At 42.5% G+C, this 26,772-nt stretch overlaps 1 protein-coding gene across 2 annotated transcripts in view; it reads left to right on the forward strand.

Annotated features, from left to right (window-relative positions):
• CMIP (c-Maf inducing protein) overlaps positions 1-26,772 on the forward strand; it is a 140,055-nt gene that overhangs the window by 50,882 nt on the left and 62,401 nt on the right. Inside the window, exons 1-2 of one of the 2 annotated variants that reach the window (XM_087740167.1) lie at positions 12,651-12,874; positions 21,816-21,941. In XM_087740167.1, the coding sequence (XP_087596293.1) occupies positions 21,828-21,941 (114 nt within the window). In that variant the 5' untranslated portion in view covers positions 12,651-12,874; positions 21,816-21,827. Of the gene's footprint in view, positions 1-12,650; positions 12,875-21,815; positions 21,942-26,772 lie in introns of those variants that run through there. The other variant, XM_087740165.1, reaches the window with a different exon arrangement.

Genomic DNA, 26,772 nt, shown 5'->3' on the forward strand with positions numbered 1-26,772 from the left:
TAAATGGTCTTCTGCTGCCATTTAACCAATAAATTCCAGTAACAGCTGACGTATTTGAGATAGAGGAGAAAAAAACCCCTTAACATTTAGGGCTCCAGCAGAGGCTTCTACATAGCCTTTTCATTTTGAGTATATCATCTTGATGCAATTGGAGATCATCCAGACTAGTATTAACCCTTTGGGTAGTAGGAAAGATTATGCAATTATCTTTGTCCATTTTCCTACATTTTCACCATATCGCTAGCCTGTAAAATGTCCTTACTTATGGTTTTGTCCGTGTAACAGAGAAGAAAAAGAGCTCTGGGTGAATGTTGCTTCACAGTTTGTTTGGTGTCCCGTCCCGTCCCCCCCGTTCCCCCCCCCGCCCCTTCAGCCCACTGAAATGAATAACTTCTGGGAGGATTCACTGAGATTTACTTACTTTGTTTGTGTTTTAAATTGTTGTTTAGAAACATAAGTTTGTACCATACTGCCAGTGCTAAGACCAGCTTTAGAAAAAGAAAGACAGTAACATCAGCCTCTGTTCCATTTGTTATGTCTCGTCCTTCTGCGACTTAGGGAGCTGGAGTGGAGGAACAGATGGGGGGGACCATCTCTTTCACTGAAGCATGGGTGAAGCAACAGTTGGCTCTGCAAAGCGGCTGCATTTTTTGGGCACTTCCTGAGCAGAAGCTGCCAGTCCCCGTCGTACCTCCAGCGAGCAACCAGAGCCCTTTGTAAACACACTCTGTGCAAAGGTACGCAAGTAGAGGAGACCGAGTGCTGAGCTGAATCAAATGTCAGACCTCCCCAGCCACGCACTGCTTCCCTCACTCCTGTCCCCTCTTCCAGTAGCCAAGGCTACCTCTGTTTAGTTGCACCCTCCTCACACAGTGAAAAAGCCCTGGGCTTCAGTTTCCACTTCAAAGGCGGTGTTGGCTGCTGCGTTGGAGATGGAGCCTGATAATTTTGGTTATGAGTGGCTGGTATAATTCCTACGGTTGGAATTAGTGCTGGTGAAGGCGCTTTGCAGGCAGCCTTGCCGAGTGATGTCATCTGCCTGTAGCGAGGGCAGAGGGCTGGAAAAAAAGTTTCCTTGCAGTGCTCTGCCCTTGTGGCGAGACCACCTCTAAGAGATCCCGTGCCAGTCATTTCTGGGCTTCTCCACAGAAGCTCTTTGAAAAGGTGCCAGCTGCTGCCAACTGCGATGGTGGTTTTTGTGCTGTGCCTATTAGTAATTGAAATCAGGGAAACCTGTGGGATTTGGTTCTATAAGAAGAGAAAAGAAGAAATCTGTATGTTGCATTATCACCGCATGCCACTGTGAAGCCAATAGCTTCAAGAGAAACTGTTTGGCCCAGTCTAACTGGTACGTGCAACCATATTTTTAGATTTACGGTGAGGTAGCACTGGAAGAAACCAACAACTTGGGATTTGGGTTTTGGGTGTTGTATGCAGTGGCTTGTGCAATAGTACAGCTACTCAGAGGATCTCTTGAAGTGTAACTGTGCTTGCTCATTCAGTGGTTAGAGTACAGGAAGTTTGTGTTGGTGTGTGTGTGGTTTTTTCTTTTTTTTTTTTTGTTTCTAAAGGTTTTGGTAAAGTAATAGATAGGTCATAGGAAATGACGCAGCTGATAGCTAATCCCTAGATTTGTCCTCTGCTTTCTTCTAAACTGCAGCATTTACTTTAAAAAGTTGTTATGCAACTATACAAACCAAAGTGCAAATGGATGTATGTCTTACATTTTGGAATCAGAGCCACCCTGTATTATTTTGAACCTTTGAGAAAAGTGATCTAGAGTTTTAATTACACTTCCCAGCCATGTAAATTGCAGAATTAATTGTATACATCAGCATTGTCTGACCTAGTTCTGCTGCCGCGCCTTTCATCTGTGGATCTCCAAGTGCCTTACAAAGAAAATTCCTTCATATTAGAAGATGGGGAACCTGGGGCACAGAGAAGCAAAGCAAGTATCCAGCCTGACAGTGACTGAGCCCCAGGGGGAAGCAAGGTCTTCAGAGTCCCAGCGGACTAAGTGGCACTTATTCTTTGTACAAGTGCCCACCGTTACCGACTACTTACATACCCTTGTGCTACATGCTGTGTAACTGCATGCCCGTCTTTTTCTAGAAGATTTGCCTTGCATTTCTTCCTAACTGAATGAATGTCATATGTAACGTACATCCTTCTAAGCCTCTCAGATTTCGTTACAGTTTGTGGTTCTGGAGATTGCTGTTGCATGTAAGCTAGGTGTGTATTTTCTGCTGGGTTTTATATTTCCTTTGATGCCTGTGACACCTCCCATTTTCTCTAGAGATGGGAGTAGGATAGTAGGGGAGCAAAGAGAGTCACGTTGCATTTAATTTTCTGCAGCAGTAGCTTCTTTCTGATGCCTTTTTTCAGAAAGTGGCTGGTGAAACAGCGGTTTCACTGACAAACAAATATGTGACGTAGGTAAATAATCCCACATATGGTTAGCCAAGGCTTTGCTTGTCTAAGTGGAGAGTGGTTTTTAGCTGCAACGCTGTTTTGCAGCGTGTAAGCTGATCTTTTTTGGAAATTGAAATCAAAAGGCGACTTTCTGATAGGGATCAGTAGCAGTTGCACATTGCTCTGAAATGTATCTGTTTTAGTCCTGATGAAAGATGTTTGTTTATCTGCTTCCAGAATCAAATCTTTCTGTTTATCTACAGAGCTGGAGTATTAAGAATACAGTCTCCCACTACTACGCATCCCATCCCTTGCTCGCTGGGGACAGCATGCAAGGTCAGAGGTGCTTTAACACTCCTGACCCGTTTTTTCCTTTGGCCTTCGTTCTGACTTTGCTCATCACTGAGTCCACGCCAAGCGCAGTTGTGCTGGATAGTGGTTATTACCCGTCTCTTTCCTACAGAGGCAAATATGTGGTGGCTTTGTATTTGCTGTGTTCCAAGATTTTAGCACAAAGAAATTAAGTGGGATAGACAAAGAGATTTCGAGGCTGAATGACGTTGCCTTCCTTCTGTTCATTGATAGCCAGCTGTCACTTTGCAAAGACTTGGTGTTGCGTTCATAACAAGAGCTTTTCAGATCAAGAGCAGGAATGTGAGTGCTGTCCCCTGTCCTAGGGGTTATGTTTCTCCCTTATTTTTCCACCACTTTATGTAATTCACAGTGAAATGTCCTTCGTGCTTTCGCTGTGTGAAGCACACATGGACAGTACTGCCACGCATGTTGGTGGTTGGGATGTACATCTTCTGTGGTCCAAGGATGTAGTTGCCTGTGCTTCATCAAAAGCTGACACCAGTGCAATTTACGGACTGATCACCATTTAATTAAATGAACTATTAACATCATTTGAACTTATTTGCACTTAAGTCTGTTGACTGCTTGGTCAAAAGAAGAGGTTGTGTTTGCTGGCATAAGGCACTAAGCGGCCTACAGGAACATCAGCAGTAATGGCATGCAGGGGCGGGGGGGTGAGCTGGGTGCCCTACGTTCAGGGTATTGCTGGCATCTGCGCTTTAATACCCAGGCCGTGCTCTGACAGCGTGCCACTCTTATGGAGGGCCGATCCCAGCAGCCCTTCTAATTTTTTTCAGGAGACGTTCTCTTTGCTGGTAAGTGGACAGTGTTAATCAAGAAGCTTGGGGTTAGCTGTGCCTGTAAGGATGTGGAACTTGCAGGCCGGGCGGTTGCTTTGTAAAAATGGCACGTAGTATAAGCTTGTGCGATGCCACATTATGAGTGGTGCTGTCCTTACTTTTGCCAAGTTAATTTAGGCAGTTTAAGAAAACAAACTAAGCTCAGCTCTCGCGTGCTACTTTGCGATAAGGCATCTTATGTGTGAAATGATTTTATTCTGACAGATTCTTCAAGTTTGGGGCTGCGCCCTTTTCCCTATTTTATACAAAATAAAGACAAAGCAGCTATCTGTCTGTGACAGCAAATGGGTTTGGGTCGTTAATTTTTTGTTTGACATACTCGGTTTCCTTTGGCTGAGAATAAAAGTAACTCTCTGAAGAGAGAAGGCAGATTCTGTGTCTAAGACGTTTCAAAATGAGCTAAGCGAGAAAGTCTGTGGGTAGCTGGTGATACAGTCTAAGGCGCAGCCTAAAGGAAGGCATAGGAAACCTAGAAACCCTCAAGAGCCTTAAAGGTCAAAGCAACCTGTTAAAATCAGCAGGATAGATTGCTGGAAGCCAGGACAAAGCTGCCAGAAATGCAGTAACATGCTGGTCAAACTTAGCAGCCGATCAGCTCCTCTCTGTTGTTGTGCAATTAAAACCCTTCTGATTTTTCAGGTTTGGTCATTTGAAAGGTCTGCCTCTCCCCCTGGGACGTGTTTAGCTACAGATGTTTGTGAGATTACAGTAGCACTCTTGGTACATTCACTGACACTGTGCTCGCTGGAGTAACCCTTGCTGAGCCCGGGTCAGGCAGCACAGCTTGCTGCATGCAAGGTCAGGTTTTATCTTATTTGCATGGCTAGCCAAAGATCAGGCTGCTTTTAACACCAAACCTGAAATCGGAGGCTTGCTTTCTGCAGATTTTTTTTTTTTTTCTCTGCTTTCTCACGGGATAAGGAGTAGAAAGTCCAGTTGCTGACGTCTTTCAGCTTCTGGTGAAGCAATTAGGGAGTGCTGGCTGCAAGGGTTCAGCTCTCCCCTCGCTGGTCCTGGAAGGCAGCGTGAGGGAGGAAGCTCTTCGGTTGAAAGTGGTTTCATAATCTTTGGTGGGAAGGCAGACCACGTCACGCCAAAGAACGTCTTCAGAAGTCGCCCATCACAACACTGATACAGAGTAGTAAATACAAAGTCTCCCTCCACCCTTGGCTGCTTTGTTGGCGTGAGGAGCCGATATTGCTGGAATGTGGAGACTCGGTGGGTGTGGAAAACGTACGGGACTTCTCCCCGGAGGTGACTTGCCTCTGGGGCTGAGCGCTGGACGGAGTCATCTGCCTGTTGCTGAGGCTGTCTCTGCTCTGACAGAGCTTACTCTGAGCTCTGCTTACTGTCCAAAAATCAACATTATGCTACCTGCTGTCATTGCCTTTGTGGAACACAGAACAAAAAATTGAGGAATAACACAAATGAGAGTTAGTGAATCAAAGTGGTAAAGACAAAATACTACTCCTAAGAATGATGGGTGTCAGTTGTAAAAAATCATTTTCCCCTCATGTTGCAAAAGAGAAATAGATGGCAGAATTCAGAAAAAAAAGCTTTTATTTAACAAAAATAAAGCTACTGTTTAAGTGTTAGTTTTAAATGGGAAGCGAAGCATGAAACCACAGGCCGTTTGTGTGTGCGCGGTGTTGCAAAAGACACAAAAGTGACTGCCAAGCGCAGCAAACCTGAGCTTAAGAAGTGAGCATTCAGAAAGACTGTCCAAAAATGTACAGTGAAATCTGAAAAGTATGCTGTGCTTTTTTTCCTATTCTTTTTAAGCATGTAGAGAGTGGATGTTAAACTCCCCTCGTGTGTATTCAAGGTCACTATCTCAAACTCACACCCTTGTGTACAGGCACGTTCTGGTTAGAAGTGGAAGCGTTTACTGGAAGACATTCAGAGAGCCCAGATCCTGACTGGGTGTTGCTGAAATTTTCCTTGCTGATTTTTAAACAGTTGTTCATCTGCACAAATTAAGTTCTGTAGTTACTTGTCTTTTGACATTGTAGACATCAAACTTCAAAGGCTTGCTTGACTGCCAGATAAAATATTGGCATCCTTTTGTTTCTAATACTCCCTAAAATGAAAGTGTGTTACAGGTTCTGAGCTGGAAGGAGTAAGTCTTGATCATGTTGGAATACAACTGGAATGAGAAATCTCATTTGCTCTTGGAGAATAATTTATAAAGAAGTTGAGTGGAGCAGGAAAGATGACTCGGGTTTTCTGTTTTGCAGTTTTGAAATAATTAGCTCATAATTGAATAGGGAGCCTGATTCTGCAGACACATAATTTGTTATTTAGCATAATGCAAACACACTGTTTTAACAGAAAAGAATTAAAACATCTAGCAAGGGACTATTTTCAATTCTGCTCCTTGTCACCATATGGTGGTTCTTCTCTTCAGTTTTCTATGAATATGAGTTATGCACGAGTTACGAAGTGCAGCGTTGTAGAATGAAAGCACAAAAGACCTGCCATGACGTTTGCCAGATCAGTGGTTTCAGTTTTTCAGTGTTCTTGCCCTGTTCAGGAATTTAAGGCTTGTATTTGAACGGTGGCCGTGGAAAGTTGTCCTCGATTACCTTCTTCTGATAGAAGAGATATTGCTGCATGTTTTTGATGAATTCTTGCCAACATCTGAGAAGGCGTAATTTCTGATCAATCCCACTGGATTTGCAAATTTACTGTTCTGTTTGCTGGAGATGTATGTTGCTAGAAAAAAAGAACAACATGGCAATTTTTTTATTTGATTGGGGTTTTTGTGCTTTTTTCAGTCTCTGCTTTTACCATTTCTGATGGGTCGTGCTGCATTAATCTCTAAATATTGTTTTAGGTAAATGTAGTGAAAGAAGAGACTTGTAAAAACTGACAGGTTCACTTGGTAAGGTTTTGTATTTTGTGAACTGCAGAATATTGTATTTTGTGAACTGCAGAATATTGGTGGGAGCAGCATAGTGACTGTGTGTCCTCAGCTGCGATTGCCGTTAGCTTTGGGCCTCTGGTGCATTATACGGCACTAATTAATATTGAAAAACAAAACAAAACAACCACAAAAAAACCTTATAAGAAAAACTTGTAATATTTCATAGGATATATCTAAGAATTTTTGTAAAGTATAGACTTCTTTAGCATGGCATTAGTTTTGTCTTGGGCACTCCGGTGAATCTGAGTTCTAGGGAGAAGGCAGGACTCCTGTTAACACTATGAGAGATAATTGCTGCTGTTTGCCAATTCTGTAAACCCCAGTTTAAATTCTGCTAAAACCCACTTGATGTCAAAACTTTAAGATCCTGCATTCTATCAGATTTTTCTGCTACGATCAAAACATGAGCACAGAGGAACCTGTACCTGGGTAGCACTGGATGTTAGCAGGATGTGCACGAGCCTGCCCAGCTGAGCAAGTTAGATCAGAAGTGCAGCTTTTGCCACATGAATGTCTGTTTTCTGGGCAGTGATCTGGCTGGGCTTGGTTCTGGCGACACGGTGAAATGCCAGGACTGGAACACAGCGCAGGAGCCAGGGCACCTGATTTTGGGTCTTAGCATCTGATTCACTGGGGGCTAGATTTTCCTGGGCTTGATTTGATTGCTCATGAGAATTGGGGAAACAAAGACTCGTCATCTTATTAAATTCTCAGGTTTCATGTATGGTTAAATGATATCCCTAGAGCATTTTGGGGCCATTCAGGAGAAAAAGGAAGATGCAGGAGTGTGTACTTCTTATTTTCCATAATGCAGTTGCATGTGCCTATACTAGATTTACTCTATGTTTGTATTTACATAACGCAGAGGAACATCTTTTAGCCTCTTGAATTCTGTCTGTAGTCTGAATTCACACCTTTGATGCTTTTCTTTGTGGAGAGCATTAGACTTAGTTACAGCTCGAGACAGAAGTGTCAGCCTCTGATTAGTCACATAGAGCATCACCTGAGTCATCTCCATCCCCAGCCTGGTTCAGTCTCAGCCTTCTTAAAGCTGTGCTGATGGTCGAGCTGCTGATTTCTGTCTCCAGATAATGCCAGTGCATATTAATGAATGTCATTAATTGATTAAAATGGTTCACGAGATGACTAAGATCTCAAGGAGTCCAAACTTCAGGTGTAATGGCGTAGAAACTGCTGATCATCTGTGTCTGACTTGGGTAGCGGCCGAGTCATCTCGGGGAATGGTCTGGTAACTTTCATCCAAGATTCCTGTAGAATTGTCATTTCAAAGGCATTTTAATTAGGTGTTGCGGAGAGCAATTGTGTGATCTGGATTATTAGGGAAAAAATAAATTCCATAAAGCTTCAGTCACTGTGGGTTTTCTTTTTTCCCCTAGACCTTCAGCAATGGTGAACTGCATCAGGACACTCAGAACAGGTTTGAATGCTTTTAAGAGGACCAGCAAAGTCAAGGATAACATTTCATCCTGCAGCAACTAAAATATATGATTTTTTTGTGTGTGCATGCCTGAAACACTATCTTTTTGGCAGTAAAAGTGTCATCTTCAGCTCTTCTCCTCCAACATTTTAATGGCCTGACATGGCTGTTTATGCTTTTGTGTCTAGTAAGGCTGATGGACAGTTCTCATAACGTGCCTTGTCAATAGTCCTGTGTATTTGTCGTGGCAGTGTTGAGAGCCTGTGGTACTTAGTTCTCAGGAGGGACGATACAGTTGCCATTCTTTTTTGTCCTAGTATGATTTTTTTTTCCTGCTAGGAAAACAGAATGGGCACAGCATTAGTCAAGGACCGTAGTTTTTAACGCCTGAGAAGAAACATTTTGATTGTCTAGTCTGACGTCTTCAACACCTCATCTAGAGAGTTTTGCATTGACTTGTAATTTGCAGTTGACTAGCTTTTCATTCTGTTCATGAAAGTGTGAGGGAATAGATGACAAGTTTAGGGGTTGAATCTCAGTTCTTTACTCATGTGATGAAGGTTGTTGCAACCACTGGTTGCTTGTCTCAAAATGCGTCTGCGGGATCTGGACTTCTAAATGAATTGCACCAACAATTTTCCTAATGACTTGCTCAGGCTGCTCTTAGTTACTGAAGGACAGAGTTATGTCTCACTTTCTTCACATGAGTAAAGCCTAGTGCGGCCACTGAAATAACCAATTTGGTGGTTCATGATGCAGCCTTTGTTCTTGAAAGTACGAAGGCTTGTATTTGTCCTGAAGACAGTACTCCTATGCAACGTTGTTGAATCTTGTGTGCATCTGCAGCTGTATGTTTAGAGTTGGATGTAATACTTCTAGACTGACAACAATATATTTAAACTAACGCTAGGTTACGGCCAGGATTACATGTATGGGCCGTGTTTTAAGAAGTGCTGTTAGAATTCAGTGACATCTACAGTACATCTGCTGCTGTTGAGATATTACTGCTGCGTCGCTGCCTCTTGCAGGGGTCACAGCAGCAGGCTGGAACATTGTGTTTCCAGCTCTGTGTAATAACCTCCCGAATGACTGATACACTGGAAAGTAACTGAAAATGTTGATGATAATATTAATAAAAATAAAAGAATAGAGGGGGTGATGACTAGGTATATCTTCGTGTAACTGGGCATGTAGAGACAGTGTGCTTAGGTGAGATTAACAAGAAAATGGGAGACAAGACAAGAATTCCAGAGGTGTGGTTTGTCTGGCACTGGCATTTGTGGCTGAGTTCGTAATGCTCTGATATGCACAAGATGCACTTATAGGCAGTTGCACCTTTGAAAATACGATGCTCTTTCTTCATGCCTAATCCTTGCATCACGGGAATGGCTCTGAATGTACAGTAATGCCTTTGATCTGTATTTTGAGAGAGGTATTGGCAGAAAATTGTTAGGATTGGCTGCGGAGGTGTTAGGATGTGGGTCAAACTGAAGCTTTATATCGGTACTTTCGATCTGAGTCTGATTTTTTTTATTTTGCAAAGAACAGGATTTGAGGTTAAGGCTCTGAACTTAAATCTGGAGCAGAGAAGCATATTCCTTGGTTGTTCTCTGAACTTTTGAGTTGGGTTTAGTGATCCAAAATATTGCAAAACATTGGAGTATTTGTGAACACCGTAACAGATTATTTCCAGTGTTGAATTTGGTTTTGGTTTCTGGTTTATTAATTTCCAGTAAGAGCTGGTAATTTGTTGTAAGGAAAGAAGAACAGAGTCTGATTTGGAATTCAGCGATACATATTTTTAAATTACATATTCTTCAGAAACAGAAAGCAAAAAGGTCTTTCTCAGCAGGATGCAGGCTAGAGAAAAAGGCAGAGGTTACTTTATGTTGCAAGCTTTGTATTTCCTTTCCATTAGTAATACTTCCCTAAAATGCCTTGATAAAGTCGAGTTGAAGTTTGCTGATCACTTAGGCCTTTTCCAGAGGTTAACATGGATGCTGCGCCTTACTTTAAGATGCTTTTTGTTTGACCTGATTCTTTGTCTCTGGGGAAATGATTGATAAACAATCTCTATATTAAGCATTCTTCTTTAAATGTTATCTGGGAAGATATAAGTAGGAAAATGAAGCTGATGATGCTCAACCCTTCCTACTAATTCTGCTCTGGTTGTTTTTCTGATAAGCTGGACTTTTCTCCATAGTTGCAAACATAATAGTGCCATGAGATTCTGTTAATGCTGTAGTAACAGGTAGCCAAAGCTATTAGAAAAAAGAAAGCCGATACTAACAGTAAGTTCATATATACCTTTTGTTCATCCATGTTTAGTGAGAGTTGAGTTTATCAGATAAAATGTTAAGAAACTGAAAGATGAGAAGCACATCCGCGCACAGTTCGGTGCGAGTGGCTGGTTGTCCTTTAGGGCGGCCTGGTGTGCCATTGATCCTCTGCCGCCGGGGGAGGCAGGGTAGGTGCGTAAGGCAGAGCCGGCCTCAGCTGGAGGGAGCCTGGCGCGTGGATTGGAGGGAGCAGGACTTTTCCTCGGTCACCATTGCGATTCTGTGCTGCGCAGCGGCGGCGTCACACAGTGACGTGGTGGCATTCGTGGATTTTAATTACGTAGAGGAAGGCAGGAACAGTTATCCTTTTTTTCCATTCCTGCCTTGGGTAAAGCTGATGCAAGCAGATGTGGGCAAAAACCATAATGGTATAGAGTTCAAACATACGTCTAATTTGGAAGCTTTTGTATTCTGCTAAAGCCAAAATGCCATAGAGAGGAAGCAACTCAAGTTTTCATCAATGTTGGGAGTCCATGTCACAACACTCCGTGGTAGTTGTAAGTCCGTGGTGGTTTGGATTCAGATTTACCATTAAATGTTAATGTACTTAGGTAGCATTGGCTTTCTGATAGCTTTCTGTTGGAAAGTCTGCGGCTAGCTTAACTTTGGGCAAACAGTTCACTGAAGACCATTCAGATTTCCTTGGTACAAATTTCTTGGACTAATAGTAATAACTGGTAGTTGAGGTCAAAGCTCTGAAATGGTATGCTTCTCTCGCCCTTTCCTGCCTGAGTGGAAAACTCAGTCTACAAAGTTGCATTTGCAATACTTAAGGTTTTATAGAAATGAGCTATTTCCTTTAGAGATAGTAAATACACTAATAAAATAATCTTGACAAGGATGTTGCTGCAGCATTATGCACAGGAAAGCTGACTGGACAGTGTAATTGAGCTTGAAAACCAAAACGTAATTGCCAAGGGTGGGAGTGAAACCTGCAGCCATTGTGCCAACACAACCTGAAGGTCTAGCTTCTCTAAAAGGCTGGAATTATTTTAAAGCAGCTTTTGATATGAAACTGGAAGGGAACGGGGAAGTCAACCTAGTCTAGTATGCAAAGCTGCTTTGTTGGGAGGGTGTTTTTTCACTGAACGTGTAACTCTCAAGTGATATTGTATAAGTCATCTCTATGTTGATAGGTAGTGTGCTACATAATTTTTCCCCTTAAGCAGTAGCATTGTGGCCATCGTTATGGTCTGAGAATATAAGTAAGGCTAAGTAAACAGGCAGAGGAAATCCAGAAAGCCGTCTGATTTTTTTTCCTGCAGCCTGGGAAGCACTTGTGTTGCTTCTCACCTGCAGATGTGCATCACTAGCTGCTGGCTGGGTAAGTAGCTGGTTTTTTCCAAAACTGGATCACCTAGAGACACATCTGCGTGGTCTGATGTGTTGTGTTGTGTGAGCCCCTGCCTGGTCTTTTGAAACAGTAGCAGGGAGGGCATGCACCTCTGTTTCTTTGCCCATGTGCGAGCCCTGTGTCAGAGGATACAGCGGAAATAAGTGAGTGTGTCTTGTTGAGGGCTGAATCATCCAGTTGGAACAGAAAATACTATTGGAGGACTAAGGTGGTTTAGTTTTCCAAAAAAGTGTGAGAGAGAAGAGCAGTGTCTGATGCATTAGCGTCTGATAAACAAGGCTTCTCCGGGTATGCATCTCTGGAGCTGCATGCATCGCCATCCCTGGGGGAACTATTGCAACTCCTTGGAATTCTTCTCCAGCCTTTCAGGAGCCACCCAGAGAAAAGGGTTTGCCAGTTCCACAGTGCCTGATGGTAGGGTTGCTCTTTGTTCTGCTTTTCAAAGTGTGGATGTTGAGATGATGATAACACTGCCTTTCATAAGCAGGTGCCCATGCTTCACTGTAGGCACTCTTATTTAGCTATCTTGGAAATAACTTTCTAGGCTAATAAATGTTGTATTGAAACAAAAAGTTTGCTAGTTGGGTATGCCAGTTTCATACCACTTCATTCTCTGTGAGCACAATGCCTTTATGATTTTAGCTAAATATTTAATTAATTTATTTTTTTTTTTAAAACCAAAGAGAAAGTGTCGCTTTAAATACTTCATTATATCCTTTTGCATAGTAAGGGAGCTTATGAAGGTAATTTAGGTTCTAACTGATGCTCTGTGACCTCTCCATTATGCATTTACCAGTCAACTGACACTTTTCTCAAATATTTACTCTGATATTTCACTGCAGTTGCCCTCTCCTCCTCCATTCCTTCACCATCTCCCTTCCATGAAGGTATCGCACATATTTCAGCTACCCTCTGTTTAAATAGCAACACTCCCTTCCAGTACAAACAGCCAGCCAGTCATCAAACAACGAGGAAGACCAGGAGTGGAGGAGGTTATGGGTGGGGCCAGGAGTGTGCAAGCACAGTTTTGCAGAAGACTTCCTGCTGACGAGAAGAAAAGGACGCTTTCAGTTGGTGTCAGGGTGTCATTCTGTAGTGCCGAGAGACAAAATCGAGAGGAAATCACTGCTGCAGACGTGAGAGCTGGATCTCACTTAAAATTATGTAGAGCCGTCCAAATGATGGTTGAAGGTAAGACACGTGAAACAAAACACTGGCACTTTAACCACGTTTTCCCACCTCCTCCTGTAGCAGAAGGTGATTCCAAGTGGCTGTGACTCATCCTCAGGAGGTCCCTGCTTTTTTTTTGCCTAATTACAGGAAGAGTTTAGTGACAGTATCCTTAACAGACTATCTATAGCTTTTTTGAAGGCTCTGCTACATGTTCTTTCTCTTATGTAATGTACAGCAGAGGGCTGTATTAATATTTTGCTGGGAACTCAAGACCTGATCATTTTTTCTCCAAAAAAGATCAGAATAGGGCATTCCCTGTTGGGAATTCAGAAGTGTAGCTGAGTTACTGCAGTCCCTGTCCTGTACTTGTTCATGAGATTGAGATTGGATGTGGTGTCCTGGGAACTGCAGGGTTAAAAGTGCATTAAAAAGAAAAGGGAAAAAGTTATTAATGGAAACCGTTTGACTACTGCAGTGTCTAAGGGTTTCATAGCTCTACAGGTAAAAGGCATGGACATGATAAGTAGTGTTGGAGAATGCTTGTTTAAACAAAGAACAAGAACTCAATATATTAGCATATTTTTGCTATGTTTAGTTTTGCAACAATTTAACTTCTAGATCTTGTAAATAAAATGCAGAAAGAAATGAGCTGGGATGTGCATTAAGAAGGTGGTGAGAACTGTTAGGATTGTGGAGTCCATGAGTCAAATTCTACGTTTCTAATGGGACATGGGATCCTGGATAGCTCAGCTTCTGACCAATTCAGTATTTTCTACTTGGATCACCTTTCAGGTTAGACGTCACATGCACAGGTGATAGAGGGGAATGTATTGCTTCCCTTGCAGCTGCCTTTAGCCTTTTCAGTTTGTAAAACCCTAAAATTTTCCATGGGAGGTGCAGCTCCTTGCACGGTGTATGTGACCCTACCGAGAACAGATACAGTTTCCTTCTTTAACCTTTTGTTGACCTACTAGAGATAATGAACCACAGGCCTTTGGAGATCTGTAAACCAGAAATAAAAACCACCGTAAGTGCAAGAACAATATGCAACAGAAACATGCTATTGCCATTACTTAAAGCAGTTCTGAAAACCACAACTGAACAGAGATGTCCTGTTTGTAGTACATGTCAGTTTGGCCACGTTTCCAGTTATTTAGCAGACTGATTATTTTCCAGGTGCCAACTTTGTATTTGAAATCGGCTGATGATCTTTCCTTTCTAGCTCTCAGGGCTGCCCCTGGTTAAAGTAGTCATTAAAAGGTGGCATTTTAGTTTAGCATAGATTGTGTCTGACTTGGTCCGAAATCCTTACACCCAACCCTTGCTCCGCTCTCTGGTTTATCAGCATTTGATACATTTCATGGCATGTGACATGGCTGATTTATTGAAAGAGAACTGAAAATAGAGAGCAGCCTTGACTCAAGAACGGTTTGTGGATGCAGTTTTGTTTTCTGTCACATCATCGTTGCTATGGTGACTGAGCAAAGATCTGTTTAGCAGTCACTAGATGTTTCATGTTCTGGGCAAAAGTTAGGGATTTTCCACTATTCCTCTAACAGTTGTTTTACAGCAGTACATGTGTGTATAGTCTTCTGCAATAAGTCCTTGCTACTCTTGTTACTTATTGCTGTTTCTGTGAGAAAGGTGTGTACCTGCTGTATTTTGGCTTGTGGTGTCCCTTCCTTCCTGAAGTAATTTCAAGGAAGGTGGATAAACAACCTACCCATCTTGTCAAGGTTATCGACTGTTTCCTCCCCAGGAGGGGTGTCGTGGAGTGCAGTGATAAATGCAAAGGGATGGAGAAACATGAACCCTGCTAAGGAATGGTCCTTCTTATGAATCAGTGATGCAGTTTTGGAGGAGGAGGAGGAGGAGGAGGATGTGTTTGGAGCTGATTCACATGGTTGGAGTCAGGAAGTCTGAGCTCTTTTCCCACATCTCTCAGGCTTCCCATGTCACCAAAGGCATGATCAAGAGCATGATGCAGTACAACCTTAACTGAGATTTTTTTTCTTCTAGGTTGGTAAGTGGGGGATAGTAATTCCTCTCTTCAAGTTCCCTGTGTTTATTGGGAGGGGTTGAAGGCTGCAGGACATGCTTGGAGAATTGCACTCTACCTGGCAGGCGAGTCGGACCGCTGTCTGTAAAAGTCTCGCTGCGTCTGGCAGGTTGCGTCTAACGCAGCTCCCTCCCCTCCTGCTCCCGATCGCTGGCCTGGGAGCAGCCGTCCTGCCCGTGGGCGGCAATCAGGCAGATTTGGCCACCATCTCGGTGGCAAGCTGTGGTCAGCCTCCAGCTCTGCAGTGGGGCAGGTGCCATCTTGCAGCACGGTCTCATCCCTGTTAGCAGAGGTTTGAAAGCAGGAGACAAGGCTTCTTATATAGACTTGACCTCAGAGAGAGCTTTTCGGACACCAGTACCGCATCCAGTTAAGCGTTCAGCGCTACTGGAAGTCTCGGTGGAGTTCCCTTTGTCATGCTGAGCTAGCCAGAGAAGGCTGCCTTTCTTATGGGCTACTTAGACAGGGTCAGCTTGATGATGGACAACTTCAGAGAGTCTTCAAGATACGTGTCTTATGTTACTCCCAAAAGTTCAAATAGTTCTGTGGGTAAAATAAACTGAACACTCATAAGTGCTCCTTCAGCTGGGTTTGACGGTAAAAGAGAAAGATCTCATTAAAAGAAAAAAAAAAATTCTATATGCATTTCAGCTAATATAATTAATAACTTTTTCCTGCTTATTTGACTTTCCTGTCATGGTACATATTCCATAATATGACCTTATTTTTTCTTCTTCTTAATGATGGATTTCTGTGCTGTGCTTTAAACTTATTTCAAATCTGAATTAATTTGAAGTTCTTCCCTCTGCTGGTGTCTGCTGCACCGATTTTGCAGATTTTGTAGCTCTCATGTCTTAACGTTGAGACCAGTTTTTTCTTGTCAGCTCTTTGATGAACAGCCCATCCATTTTCTATAGCTCCACAGGGTACTTCAGCCCCACTGCAGATTGGAAAGGTTTTTTTCTGCATGGTCTGGGGTAATCTGTTTCTTACTGATTACTCTGACATTTGTATCAGTTTTGTAAGGTTAATTAATGCAACAGCCTCCAGTCCCAGTTGTCTAAAATATTTAGAGGAGAGAAGGAGATTTATGCACATTTTTGCTGCAAAGCTAGATTTGGTTGAATTTCTGTTGAATTTGAGTTAGATTCCCAGCTGGTGTAAATCAGTGAAGTTCCACTGAAGTCTTTGGGATGATCAGCTCAACTGGATCTGGCCTTTCTTAATTAAATCATGTCACTTACTGAAGTTGAGCTGTTTTGCGTTGAGCGTACGACAGTTGCTGCTATATTTTTGTGTAGAGAAACACGGGATATACTTCTATTATCTTTTATCTCTGTGTAGCTATAAAGACAGACAGGTGTGTGTGTGTACATTTATACACGCACACACGGATGTTTATACACACAGTCACCCACACACAAATAAATGTGGTAGGAAAACCCCTCCCTCTTTTCCCTATTGTTAATTATGCACTAGTACACTCTAGGCTTCAGCTGACATGGATGGGTAGAGTCTCACTGAAGATTTGGGCCACTGTGTCCAAATTTGTTTCCATGTATCAAAAATCTCCAAAACCAACCAACCAAAACCCCACCAAGCAGTGCTACCACACTTGGAGACACTTGGGAACAAAGCAGCTCCAAGCAGAAATAATTTAGATTTGCCCCGCTGAGAGGTCCCTTCTCCACAGGTCCCTGGGTTAAGCACCCTTTTCACCCAATGTAGTCCTACTCCCAATGCATAGAACAAGTGGGGTCTCTTCTTACGGTCCAACACATGAAGCCTCCTACCTACCGGGAGGAGAGGGAAGGGGATGGTGATGATGGACAGGCCAGGGGTCTGGGAAGTGTGATGGCTTAGATGAGAATATTGCTCCAAGGAATCTCAGGAATTCCTTTGTGCAGCTTTGGGGCAGAGTTGGGTGTCTCCCCGCTGTTAGTCTTTCTGTCTGTTTTCTTATCACCTTAATCTCCGTCAGATTAACATTGACTTTAAACTCTTTCAAGTCATTATGACAAGTGAGCATGGCAGTAAATCCTTCCATATCAAGAGTGAGACAAATTGTACTGTGCTGCATATTATGGCGTAGTACTACTAATTGCTTAACTTGATAAATGTCTTCTGATAGGATATGTAGTTAATGAACAAAGATGTTAATTGCTCTTATCTGAAATAGCTACGTTTGCAGGGGCGTTCACTGGAGCCATGGATGTCTCCTAACCAAGATTTATTTCAAATCATCCATTGTTTTCAGCAGTTTGAGTCCATTACTCTTCAGTGTGCCAACTGAATAGTCTCCACCCCCATCGAAGTTTTGAGAGCAATCAACTCTTCCTACATGTTATTCAGCAGGACTGGGTCTTATTTGCATATGGAAAACTTACATGTAATACAATATGTTCATCATTCTGGGCTACAGCAGCATGGCTCATTCTTAAGAGCAGCCAAGAGAGAAATAAGCACCTGACAGTGGAAGAGCAAGGGTCTGGAATAGCCCCGTCTCCCCCCACCATCTGGAGTAGTTAACTGGGAAAATCATTCTTCATTGTTGTTGTGTTGGTGGGAGTTGTCAGTCTAAATATGTTTTAATGCAAATAACCGTCTCTATTTGTAGAATTCATCTTTTCTAGATGCTTTCTTTGGAAAATATGCAGCTGAAGATTTAGTACATTATTATATGAGTAAGTGCATAGAAGCCTCATATTAACAATGGATGTCATGTTTATTCTTCCCCTTTTAGAATTTCCCATGAAAACAAGTGGGCAGATTTTTGCATTATTGAGTAGTCTGCTGCTGCCGACTTCTCCCAGAAATGCTAAGAGAAAACTGGCCCTACATGTGAGCTTATATGTTCTTCCAGTTTTGGGAGCACTGGATTCCCCTAAGATTTGATTTATTGTAGGTTTTGGTGTGTGGCTATTCTGGTACAAAGTTGTTTCAAAGCTGTATGATTAATAAATCTTTATGGAACTGAAAAAAGACAAAGTTCTCACTGAGGTTAAAACATACCTGATTTCCCAACGGAGAAGTTGCATGTTTCGTTAGGAGGCTAAAGGCTAATGTGAAGAGAAAAATGTTTCCTTGACTTAGGGTTTTTGTTTGTTGTAATAAATTCCATTTTCATTTATGAATCCCTTACAGTTTTTCAGAACATGTTCAACAGCAAACAGCCAGAAGTTAAAACTCTTAACTGTAAATCTGTAAGCTGACATATGTAGATTCTCTGGCCAAAGTTTCCCAAGTCAGGATTAATTTTGTAGAGTAAATGAGAAAAGTGCATTATCTTGCTTTGTTTGATAGATTTCAGACTTTGCCAAGAAATATAAATCTCCTTTCAAAAATGACAGCTATAAAAATAAGAATTATTATTTTCTTAAAGGCATTTTCAACTGAACTTGATATATTACTGCTCAAAGATGCCGTGGCTTTAAACTGCCTCATACCAATAACTAGACTGAAATATTCAGGTCCTCACTGCTCACTCCCTTCCCCGTGATAAGCTGCCCCCTAAGTTATGTTAACGTACTAGTTTCTGTTTCATGTTAGAAATGGGGCCGAAGGAGCTAAAAAGTAATCTGGCAAAAGCCGGATGGGTTCCCTGATCTGCCTGATGCCACAGCCAGACACATACTTGTATGGGCAGAGGCAAAGTGGGTGGATGGAGGTGGGAATGCTGCTTAAGACTAGTATTGATGCCAGATGCTTCATGGTGACCCGCTGAGGATCGGTGTCATTTAGGTATTTTTAAATCTCTGAATCCACGTTTCTGGTCTTGCGTGTTGCTCTAATTTGAATTTCCCATGGGGCGACCGAGGGGTGAGGATGCAGTTTCTGGGGGTGCGCGCAGGCAGGATCAGCTGGAACATGAGAACGTGCAACACTTGCGCTGCTTATTTATTGACCGCAATGATTCACCGTGATCGACGTTCGCATACCTGAATGTCAAAATAGCCTGTGTTTTAAGAGGAACCAGTGACTCAGGCTGTGGTTTTACCTCAGGCCATTTCCTGATAAACGGCTGAACTGTGCTTGGTCTTGTGAAAACAGAACCGGGGAACACTGTCCTCATATCTGTGTGTGTGCAGGGATTAGGGAAAGGACATCTTTGTGTGGGGCTGACCTTCACCTTATTAGTGCCATGGTCTGTCTGTGAGGAGCACCATAGTTTTGGGAGCTCTGGGAAGCCTCAGGTCGGAGGAGAGCTCTGTTTCAGTGCTTCCTCAGAGCACTTCTGCACAGCCCTCATGTTGGGAGTGTGGTCGTCAGTGTTTGGCAGCATCTAGAAGCACAATTTCAGGGAGCTCTATGTAGTGATAAATCACTTTGCTTTAGACTCTCTCAATTGCAAAACAGAGGTGAAGCTGCCTGTAGGTGGTGTTTTCAGAATTGAAAATATTTCACTTCCTAGAACATGGTGTTTTTAATGAAAACAGAAACAAATATATAACGTTGCTTATAGGGATGAAAGTAGATTTGGGCTATGCATTTTTTGAGTAAGATAGCAAACAACTGTAGTTAAAGGTACAGTGTGTGCGGTATGGCTGGATAGAACGTATGGAAGCGGGATCATATGAGTGCTATATAAACTACCTCGTTGGCATAATGCTTTCATTTGGAGAGATTAACCATCTGTGTAATTCCGTGTTATGGTTTAAGTAGTCTTCCCATCCTTTGCAGACTGCAGAACTCTCTGTTCCTCCATTCTCCTTAACGAAAAGGACCGTCCTATGAGAAGAAGTTATGCCTGAGATGAAATCACATGTCTATGCTTACAGAGCTGTGATTGAACCGGATCAGTTACCTTTAATGCTGTTTAAATGGACGGTTTAAGGTATAGAAGAGGCTTCTCTTGGGAACAGATTCTGTGAGAATTCTTCAAATCCTCTTTGAAGTTAATGGAGGGTATTAAGGGCAGTCAGCACCTTCTTAAGAGAGAAATTTAAATTCCTTTGATTAATTTCATTTTATATTTGCATCGACTGGTTCTGGATTTCTCCCTTCTCCAGTCTTTCAGAGCATGTTTTTGATAACTTTGCCTCCTGAGCATACTAGATTTTACGCTGGCTGTTTTCATACTTTTTCCCTGTGTTGTAATGCTGATTACCGAAGGATCTTGGGCCTTTGGCTTCCTGTGAGAACGAGATAATTACTCTCCAGTAGGCAACGCATGACGTACAGTATCAGCGTTAAGCCACTGGGATTCCAGTCACTAGTGTAGAACAATATTGTGGGTAAATGAATAAGCAGAAGTTTATCATACTTCCTGCATAACAAGGTTTTCGTTAAAGAGACAGCGAAAATTGTTTTCAGCGAGGGCTAGTGTAAAATGAACGCTGCTGCAACCGATGTTACTGAAGAATGTATCAGAGTTCGGTTCCCTGGCTTGCTGGGTTTTTCTTGCTGAAAAGGCAGCTGACTCTTTGTAGCAGCAAAGGTGGATGACAGGGCCATCGTTGCATTTTGGCAGATGACGTTTACGGCCTTATGAACATGTATGAAGTGTATAACTTCAAAGTACGATTTCCAAATGCACCACCTACTTACCTTATGGAAGAAAGTTGTACCAATAAGAAGTAGGTACGTTCCAAATGCAATTTGCTTATTTCACACTCGCCCCCAGGAATCCTGTGTTGTGATTTTAAGTGTTAGCCCTGTTTGACCCTGAAATAGATGTGGTTTCTCCCTTGCCTTCTTTATTTCAAGACTGTCAGTTAAAAATAACTTATGTATTGGGCACAGTGGGAGTAAGTTTGAGAAGTTTAAGTTATATGTAAACCGGTAACAGTGAGAAAATAATTCATAAATGTAATGAGCTCTGTTCTCTTGCAAGACATGGCTAACCCGAGGGTTTATCCAAGTGGTGGGATTAATCAGCATTTTTTGTATGAAAATAGTTTCTCTTCCATAGTAATATTGATCAGTTTGCTTACGCTACAGCAAAGCAAAATTAATGACATCTTTGACGGCCTCTGTTAAATACTCAAATTACTTAAAGAACATAAAGACTTGCATAAAGTACAACGTATGTACTCATACTCGATAGATACACAGCTATATCTCTGTGTATTACGTTTGGGACGTAATTTTACGTGTGCTTGCGTATATACATTTATATTTCAGCTTATCTCAGAGATAATTGTATTTCTGTAAGGCCTAAGGATTATGGGGATACTAATAAGGAGTTTCATGTTTAACTTTATTTCCTTGCTACTATCAATTTGTGTTGTACATGTAATTGCAAAGCACAGTTACTTACTTATGTTTTAATTGTGACTTTCACTTTAAACTGGGCATCAGCAGTCTGTGCAGGAAACCAGTACTTAGTTTAGGCTGAGATGAGTAGGTTGGTTGCTTTGCTTTTGCTTGAGCCTAAAAGCTGAGGGCTGAATCTTTGGAGCCCCAAGAACCACTGTCAAATGTAGCAGTCTAGATTTTGATGATGTGCTTGATCAACCTTGCAGCCAGGGTGAAGAACAAGAATGCGTGCAATAAAACTACCTTAATATAGCGCACTGCTCTTCTGCCTGTATGATTGAGATGCTGCTTCGTACATTGATAACACGTGCATGGCCAGACCCCTTCATAGCTCCGTTCAGCTTGAGATTAGGTTCCACTGGTTTTGGGTCCAGAACAAATGCAGTTTGACATTTTTGTATTTCAGGCACCTAGATCTGGCCTGTTTTTGTTTTTATGTGGGTGATGTGAACAAGTTGGATGAAGGTGGCTGGATGGATCTCTCTGAATGGCTTGTATAGGAATTTTGCTTTCCAGTTAGATATTGTGCGGATATTTTCAACACCAAGTGTAATTTTGATAGTGCTGTTCTTACTTTGAAATTGTGAAACTTCTGATGACTAAGTAAACATTTTTTTTTCCCTCTTCTTTGTTTTCTTACAGCCAACTGGGTACATGGAAAACTCCATTTCCTACAGTGCTATTGAAGATGTTCAACTGCTCTCCTGGGAGAATGCCCCTAAGTACTGTTTACAGCTCACAATCCCGGGGGGTACTGTCTTACTGCAGGTACAGTAAACACAGAAGTACAATTTTCTTTCTCTCTTACTATGAATCTTCTTTAACTTCTGTTTGCTATGCATGAAATCTTAATTAGATGGACTCAGAAAAGGCAGAGAATTCAGTGCTGTGAAATTATCTAACCACCAGAAAATTTGCTCAGGATGATAGCTCTGAAACGCTTCATGTTGTTTGACAGTCAGAATGGAAATTTTGGGCCATGGTGATTAAATCTTCTTGCTGATTTTGTGCATCAAAATAGTGCTCTGTGGAAAGGCATATTGATGTGGGCCTGGAACAATTGTATTTTTACATATAGTCCTATTTGTGCATGAAACAAGTTAAAAATTTCATCCTTCAATTCATATAGGAAACCCATAACTTGCACTGGAACTGCTAGATATCTTTTTAAAAAGATACTCTATCTTCACTGGAAGATTTCAGTATATTTGTATGGATATCTGATATCTACATATGCTAGTTCTCTAAGTGTTGTTTTTAAGTAGAAGACAGTGTGTTTACATTGTTCCAGATTTTTTTATCCACCTGGGAGGCTTCGTAGGACTCCTTAGTTCTTTGCAAGTTTTAGTGACAGAAAAGCACTCCACAGCACTGAGCTTTGGACCTACTTTAGAGCAGGAAAAGAAAAGCAACTGAAAACCCAGCTGCTTGGCCCCCAAAGAAATTTGAATGGTCATAACTTGAAAAAGACTGAATTGCCTCTGACTTAACTCTTACCATAGTTCTCAACATTGTTTCAAAAACAATTTGTTACCTGTTACCCTTTGGGTATTTACTTTTTCAGTTGAATATACAGCCATGTATATTATGTATATGCATTTCCGGCAGGTAGGACTGTAAACAGACTGGGTGAGAATTTCTGCAGAAAATGTGAAGAAAAGATCAGTTTAAACTGTGGATAACTCATGAAAAATTAAAAAGGATATTTTTTCTTGAAAAAGTATGAACAGATTCAAAGGATTGATCATAATAGAGCTTGTGTGTTTGGGTGTGTACACACACACACACTCTTTAACTGTACCACTTTTGCACAAAATGTAGTCCAACAGATAAAAAGATGGAAGTGTACTGAATGATACACTAATGACTATGATGACCGTGTCCGCTGGATCGTTTGTCCATGAGAATCATGGTATGCAGTGCACTGATTCATGGTGCACAGTCCAGCATTTAGAACAGAATAGACTGTTTCAGTTGGGAGGGACCTACAGTGGTCATCTAGTCCAACTGCCTGACCAATTCGGGGCTGACCAAAAGTTAAAGCATGGTGTTAAGGGCATTGTCCAAATGCCTTTTAGATGCGGACAGGCTTCGGGCATCGACCACCTCTCTAGGAAGCCTGTTCCAGTGATTGACCACCCTCTCAGTAAAGAAATGCTTCCTAATGTCCAGTCTAAAGCTCCCCTGGCACAACTTTGAACCATTCCCACACATCCTATCACTGGATCAGGGAGAAGAGATCAGCACCTCCTTCTCCACTTTTCAGGAAGTTGGAGAGAGCAATGAGGTAGCCCCTCAGCATCTTTTTCTCCAAACTAGACAAACCCAAAGTCCTTAGCTGCTCCTCATAGGGCATTCCTTCCAGAAGGAGTTTCATTATTTCTTGGTGGTGAATGGTTTGCTGAAGCCCCTGTAGGTCCACAAAGTATATGGCACCATCTGTATCCAGGGAGAGTTTGGTCAAAGCTCTTCTGAAATGGCTTTACCTGCAGATCATGAGAAAAATAACCCACGTGGTATCATGCGGTAATCCAAGGCTAGATGCCAAGCTGGTCCATGTTTTCCATACTAGGTCCAGCTAGGTCCAGCTCTCCTTTGCCTTCCTTTCAGACAGGCTGATGGGTCTGTCTGTACGCAGAGCTGTTAACCAGCAGCTCAGAGAACAGAGAGTACTTGACTTCAGCCCTTCACATGGTTCCTGTGCTTGGGGTTTGGGCTGGTTTTGGAATGTCATAAAAATATTATGAGGTTGTGATGATTTTCAACATAGCAAATACATAGAATCATAGAATTGCCAAGGTTGGAAAAGACCCTTAAGATCATCGAGTCCAACCATTAACCTATCACTGCCAAGTCCATCTATACCATGTCCTCGAGCACCACATCCATCTGTTTTTTAAATACCTCTAGGGATGGAGACTCAACCACTTCCCTGGGCAGCCTGTTCCAATGCTTGACCACCCTTTCGGTGAAGAAGTTTTTTGTAATATCTAACCTACACCTCCCCTGGTGCAGCTTAAGGCTGTTTCCTCTCGTCCTGTCACTCATTACTAGGGAGAAGAGACCGACCCCCACCTCGCTACAGCCTCCTTTCAGGTAGTTGTAGAGAGCGATAAGGTCTCCCCTCAGCCTCCTCTTCTCCAGATGAAACAACCCCAGTTCCCTCAGCCCCCCCTCATAAGACTTGTGCTCTAGACCCTTCACCAACTTCGTTGCCCTCCTCTGGATGTGCTCCAGCATCTCAATGTCCTTCTTGGAGTGAGGGGCCCAAAACTGAACACAGTACTCGAGGTGCGGCCTCACCAATGCCGAGTACAGGGGCACCATCACCTCCCTGGTCCTGCTGGCCACACTATTCTTGATACAAGCCAGGATGCCATTGGCCCTCTGGGCCACCTAGGCACACTGCTGGCTCAGGTTCAGGTGGCTGTCAGCCAACACGCCCAGCTCCTTTTCTGCCAGGCAGCTCTCCAGCCACTCCTCCCCCAGCCTGTAGCGTTGCATGGGGTTGTTGTGACCCAAGTGCAGGACTCAGCACTGAGCCTTGTTGAATCTCATACAGTTGGCCCCAGCCCAACGATCCAGCCTGTCCAGGTCCCTCTGTAGGGCCCTCCTACCCTCCAGCAGATCGACATTTCCACCCAACTTGGTGTCATCTGCAAACTTACTGAGGGTGCACTCGATCCCCTCATCCAGATCATCAATGAAGATGTTGAACAGGACTGGCCTCAGTACTGAGCCCTGGGGAACACCACTCATGACAGACCGCCAACTGGATTTGACTCCATTCACCACCACTCTCGGGGCTCGGCCGTCCAGCCAGTTTTTAACCCAGCGCAGAGTGCACCCATCCAAGCCGTGAGCAGCCAGCTTCTCCAGGAGAATGCTGTGGGAGACAGTGCCAAAGGCCTTACTAAAGTCCAGGTAGACAACATCCACAGCCTTCCCCTCATCCACTAAGTGGGTCACCTTGTCATAGAAGGAGACCAGGTTAGTGAAGCAGGACCTCCCTTTCATAAACCCATGCTGGCTGGGCCTCATCCCTCGGTTGTCCCACACTTGCTGCATAATGGCACTCAAGATGATCAAGATGATCTGCTCCATGACCTTCCCCGGCACCAAGGTCAGGCTGACAGTTTCACTTTCACTCTGAAATGGTTAGAGGTGTACATGGAAACATTTATAGCCACATCCTTTTTTGAGTATTTTTGGAGCTCCCTTTCATTTACTTCACTGGTGTAATCCTGGGGTTTGCAGCCCTGTAAAAGGGGGCTGCAGCCGTTCCCCCATTTTAATCTGGAAATAGTGCAGCTAAGTAAGTTTGGGATGACCTGGGACCATCCAGCTTTGTGGACTGTGGGTGCATAGGTGGCATTTGTGTGTCTTTTCACGTGTGCTTGAAGCACAGGCACGTGTGCCATTGCACACGGAGCATACATACATGCCTCTGCTCGGTGCCTAGCGAATTTCTGTGGCTCAAAATGCCTTAGTGATTTTAGGCGTTACCGGGGAGTGTAGGGAGTCTGAATTTCAGACAGGCTGCTGCAAGTCCACCCAAGTCCTGATTCTGTGGTTTGAAAAGCCTCTACTGTGCGTGACATTGGGGAAGGCAGGAAGACAAGCCATGGTTTCCCAACAGCTAGATTAAGGTCCTCATTATTGACGAAATCTTCCTTGCCTAATCTGTTAATTGAATTAATTAGAAAGAAACTCATTCCTCAAGTTGGATGATTTTGATTTTTCATTGTGATAATTTTTACTATGTTTTTTTTCCATAAATTTCCTTAATGGTGCTAGCATTTGTGTTTATATCTGTTTCAACAGCTAGAATAGTTACATCTGCCTTTCCAAACTCTGTTTTTAAGTCTTTATTCTATAGGTTATTGTAACTGCTTTTACAGGCCTGCTTAATAGGAAACAAGATAAAGTTTGAACCCGCAGCTCCCTGCTGAGTTTAAAGGAAATTGGTAGGGTGTGCAGACTGTAATCTGGAGCAGCCTGCCATTAGTTTCTTTAAAATAAAAAAATTAAAAAAAAAACAAAAACAAAAAACCAAAACAAAACCAAAAAACAACAAACCAAACACACAAATAATTACATTTGTGAGAAAGTAACATCTTAGTGTGTATTCTTTGATATTTTCTTGGAAAAGATGAGTGTCTTTATGTAACCTCAGGAACTGATAAAGAAGTGGAGTGAGCTGGGCTTCTGTTATGTTTATTGCTGACTGGCTGAGCAGACTGGATCAGATTACATTATAACTCTATGGGAACTTCAACATAATTGAAAATACAAACTTTAAAAGTGTTTTTAGTATGACTCGGTCCTTGGTAGTGTCTTGATTCATCAAATGTGGCCAGATCGGAGGGAGTATAAAAATAGATTTCCCTTATACAGTTGTAATGTGTATTAACAAATTCAAAACAGTACTAAAAATTATGTTTACTATACTTAAGAAATCAAGATGCAAAAACAGGATTTATCACGTAGTCGAGTTCAGAGGAAATTCCCTGGTATATGTGACAAAGAGACTGAGGTGCTGGGAAGCGGAGATGCTGAGAAATTAGCCCTTGCATACTTCAGTTATTTCCAGATTTCC

The sequence above is a fragment of the Nipponia nippon genome, unplaced genomic scaffold (genome assembly GCF_047370975.1).
Source record: "Nipponia nippon isolate SJK-2023a ecotype South Korea unplaced genomic scaffold, ASM4737097v1 scaffold_7, whole genome shotgun sequence".
Classification (NCBI taxonomy): domain Eukaryota; kingdom Metazoa; phylum Chordata; class Aves; order Pelecaniformes; family Threskiornithidae; genus Nipponia; species Nipponia nippon.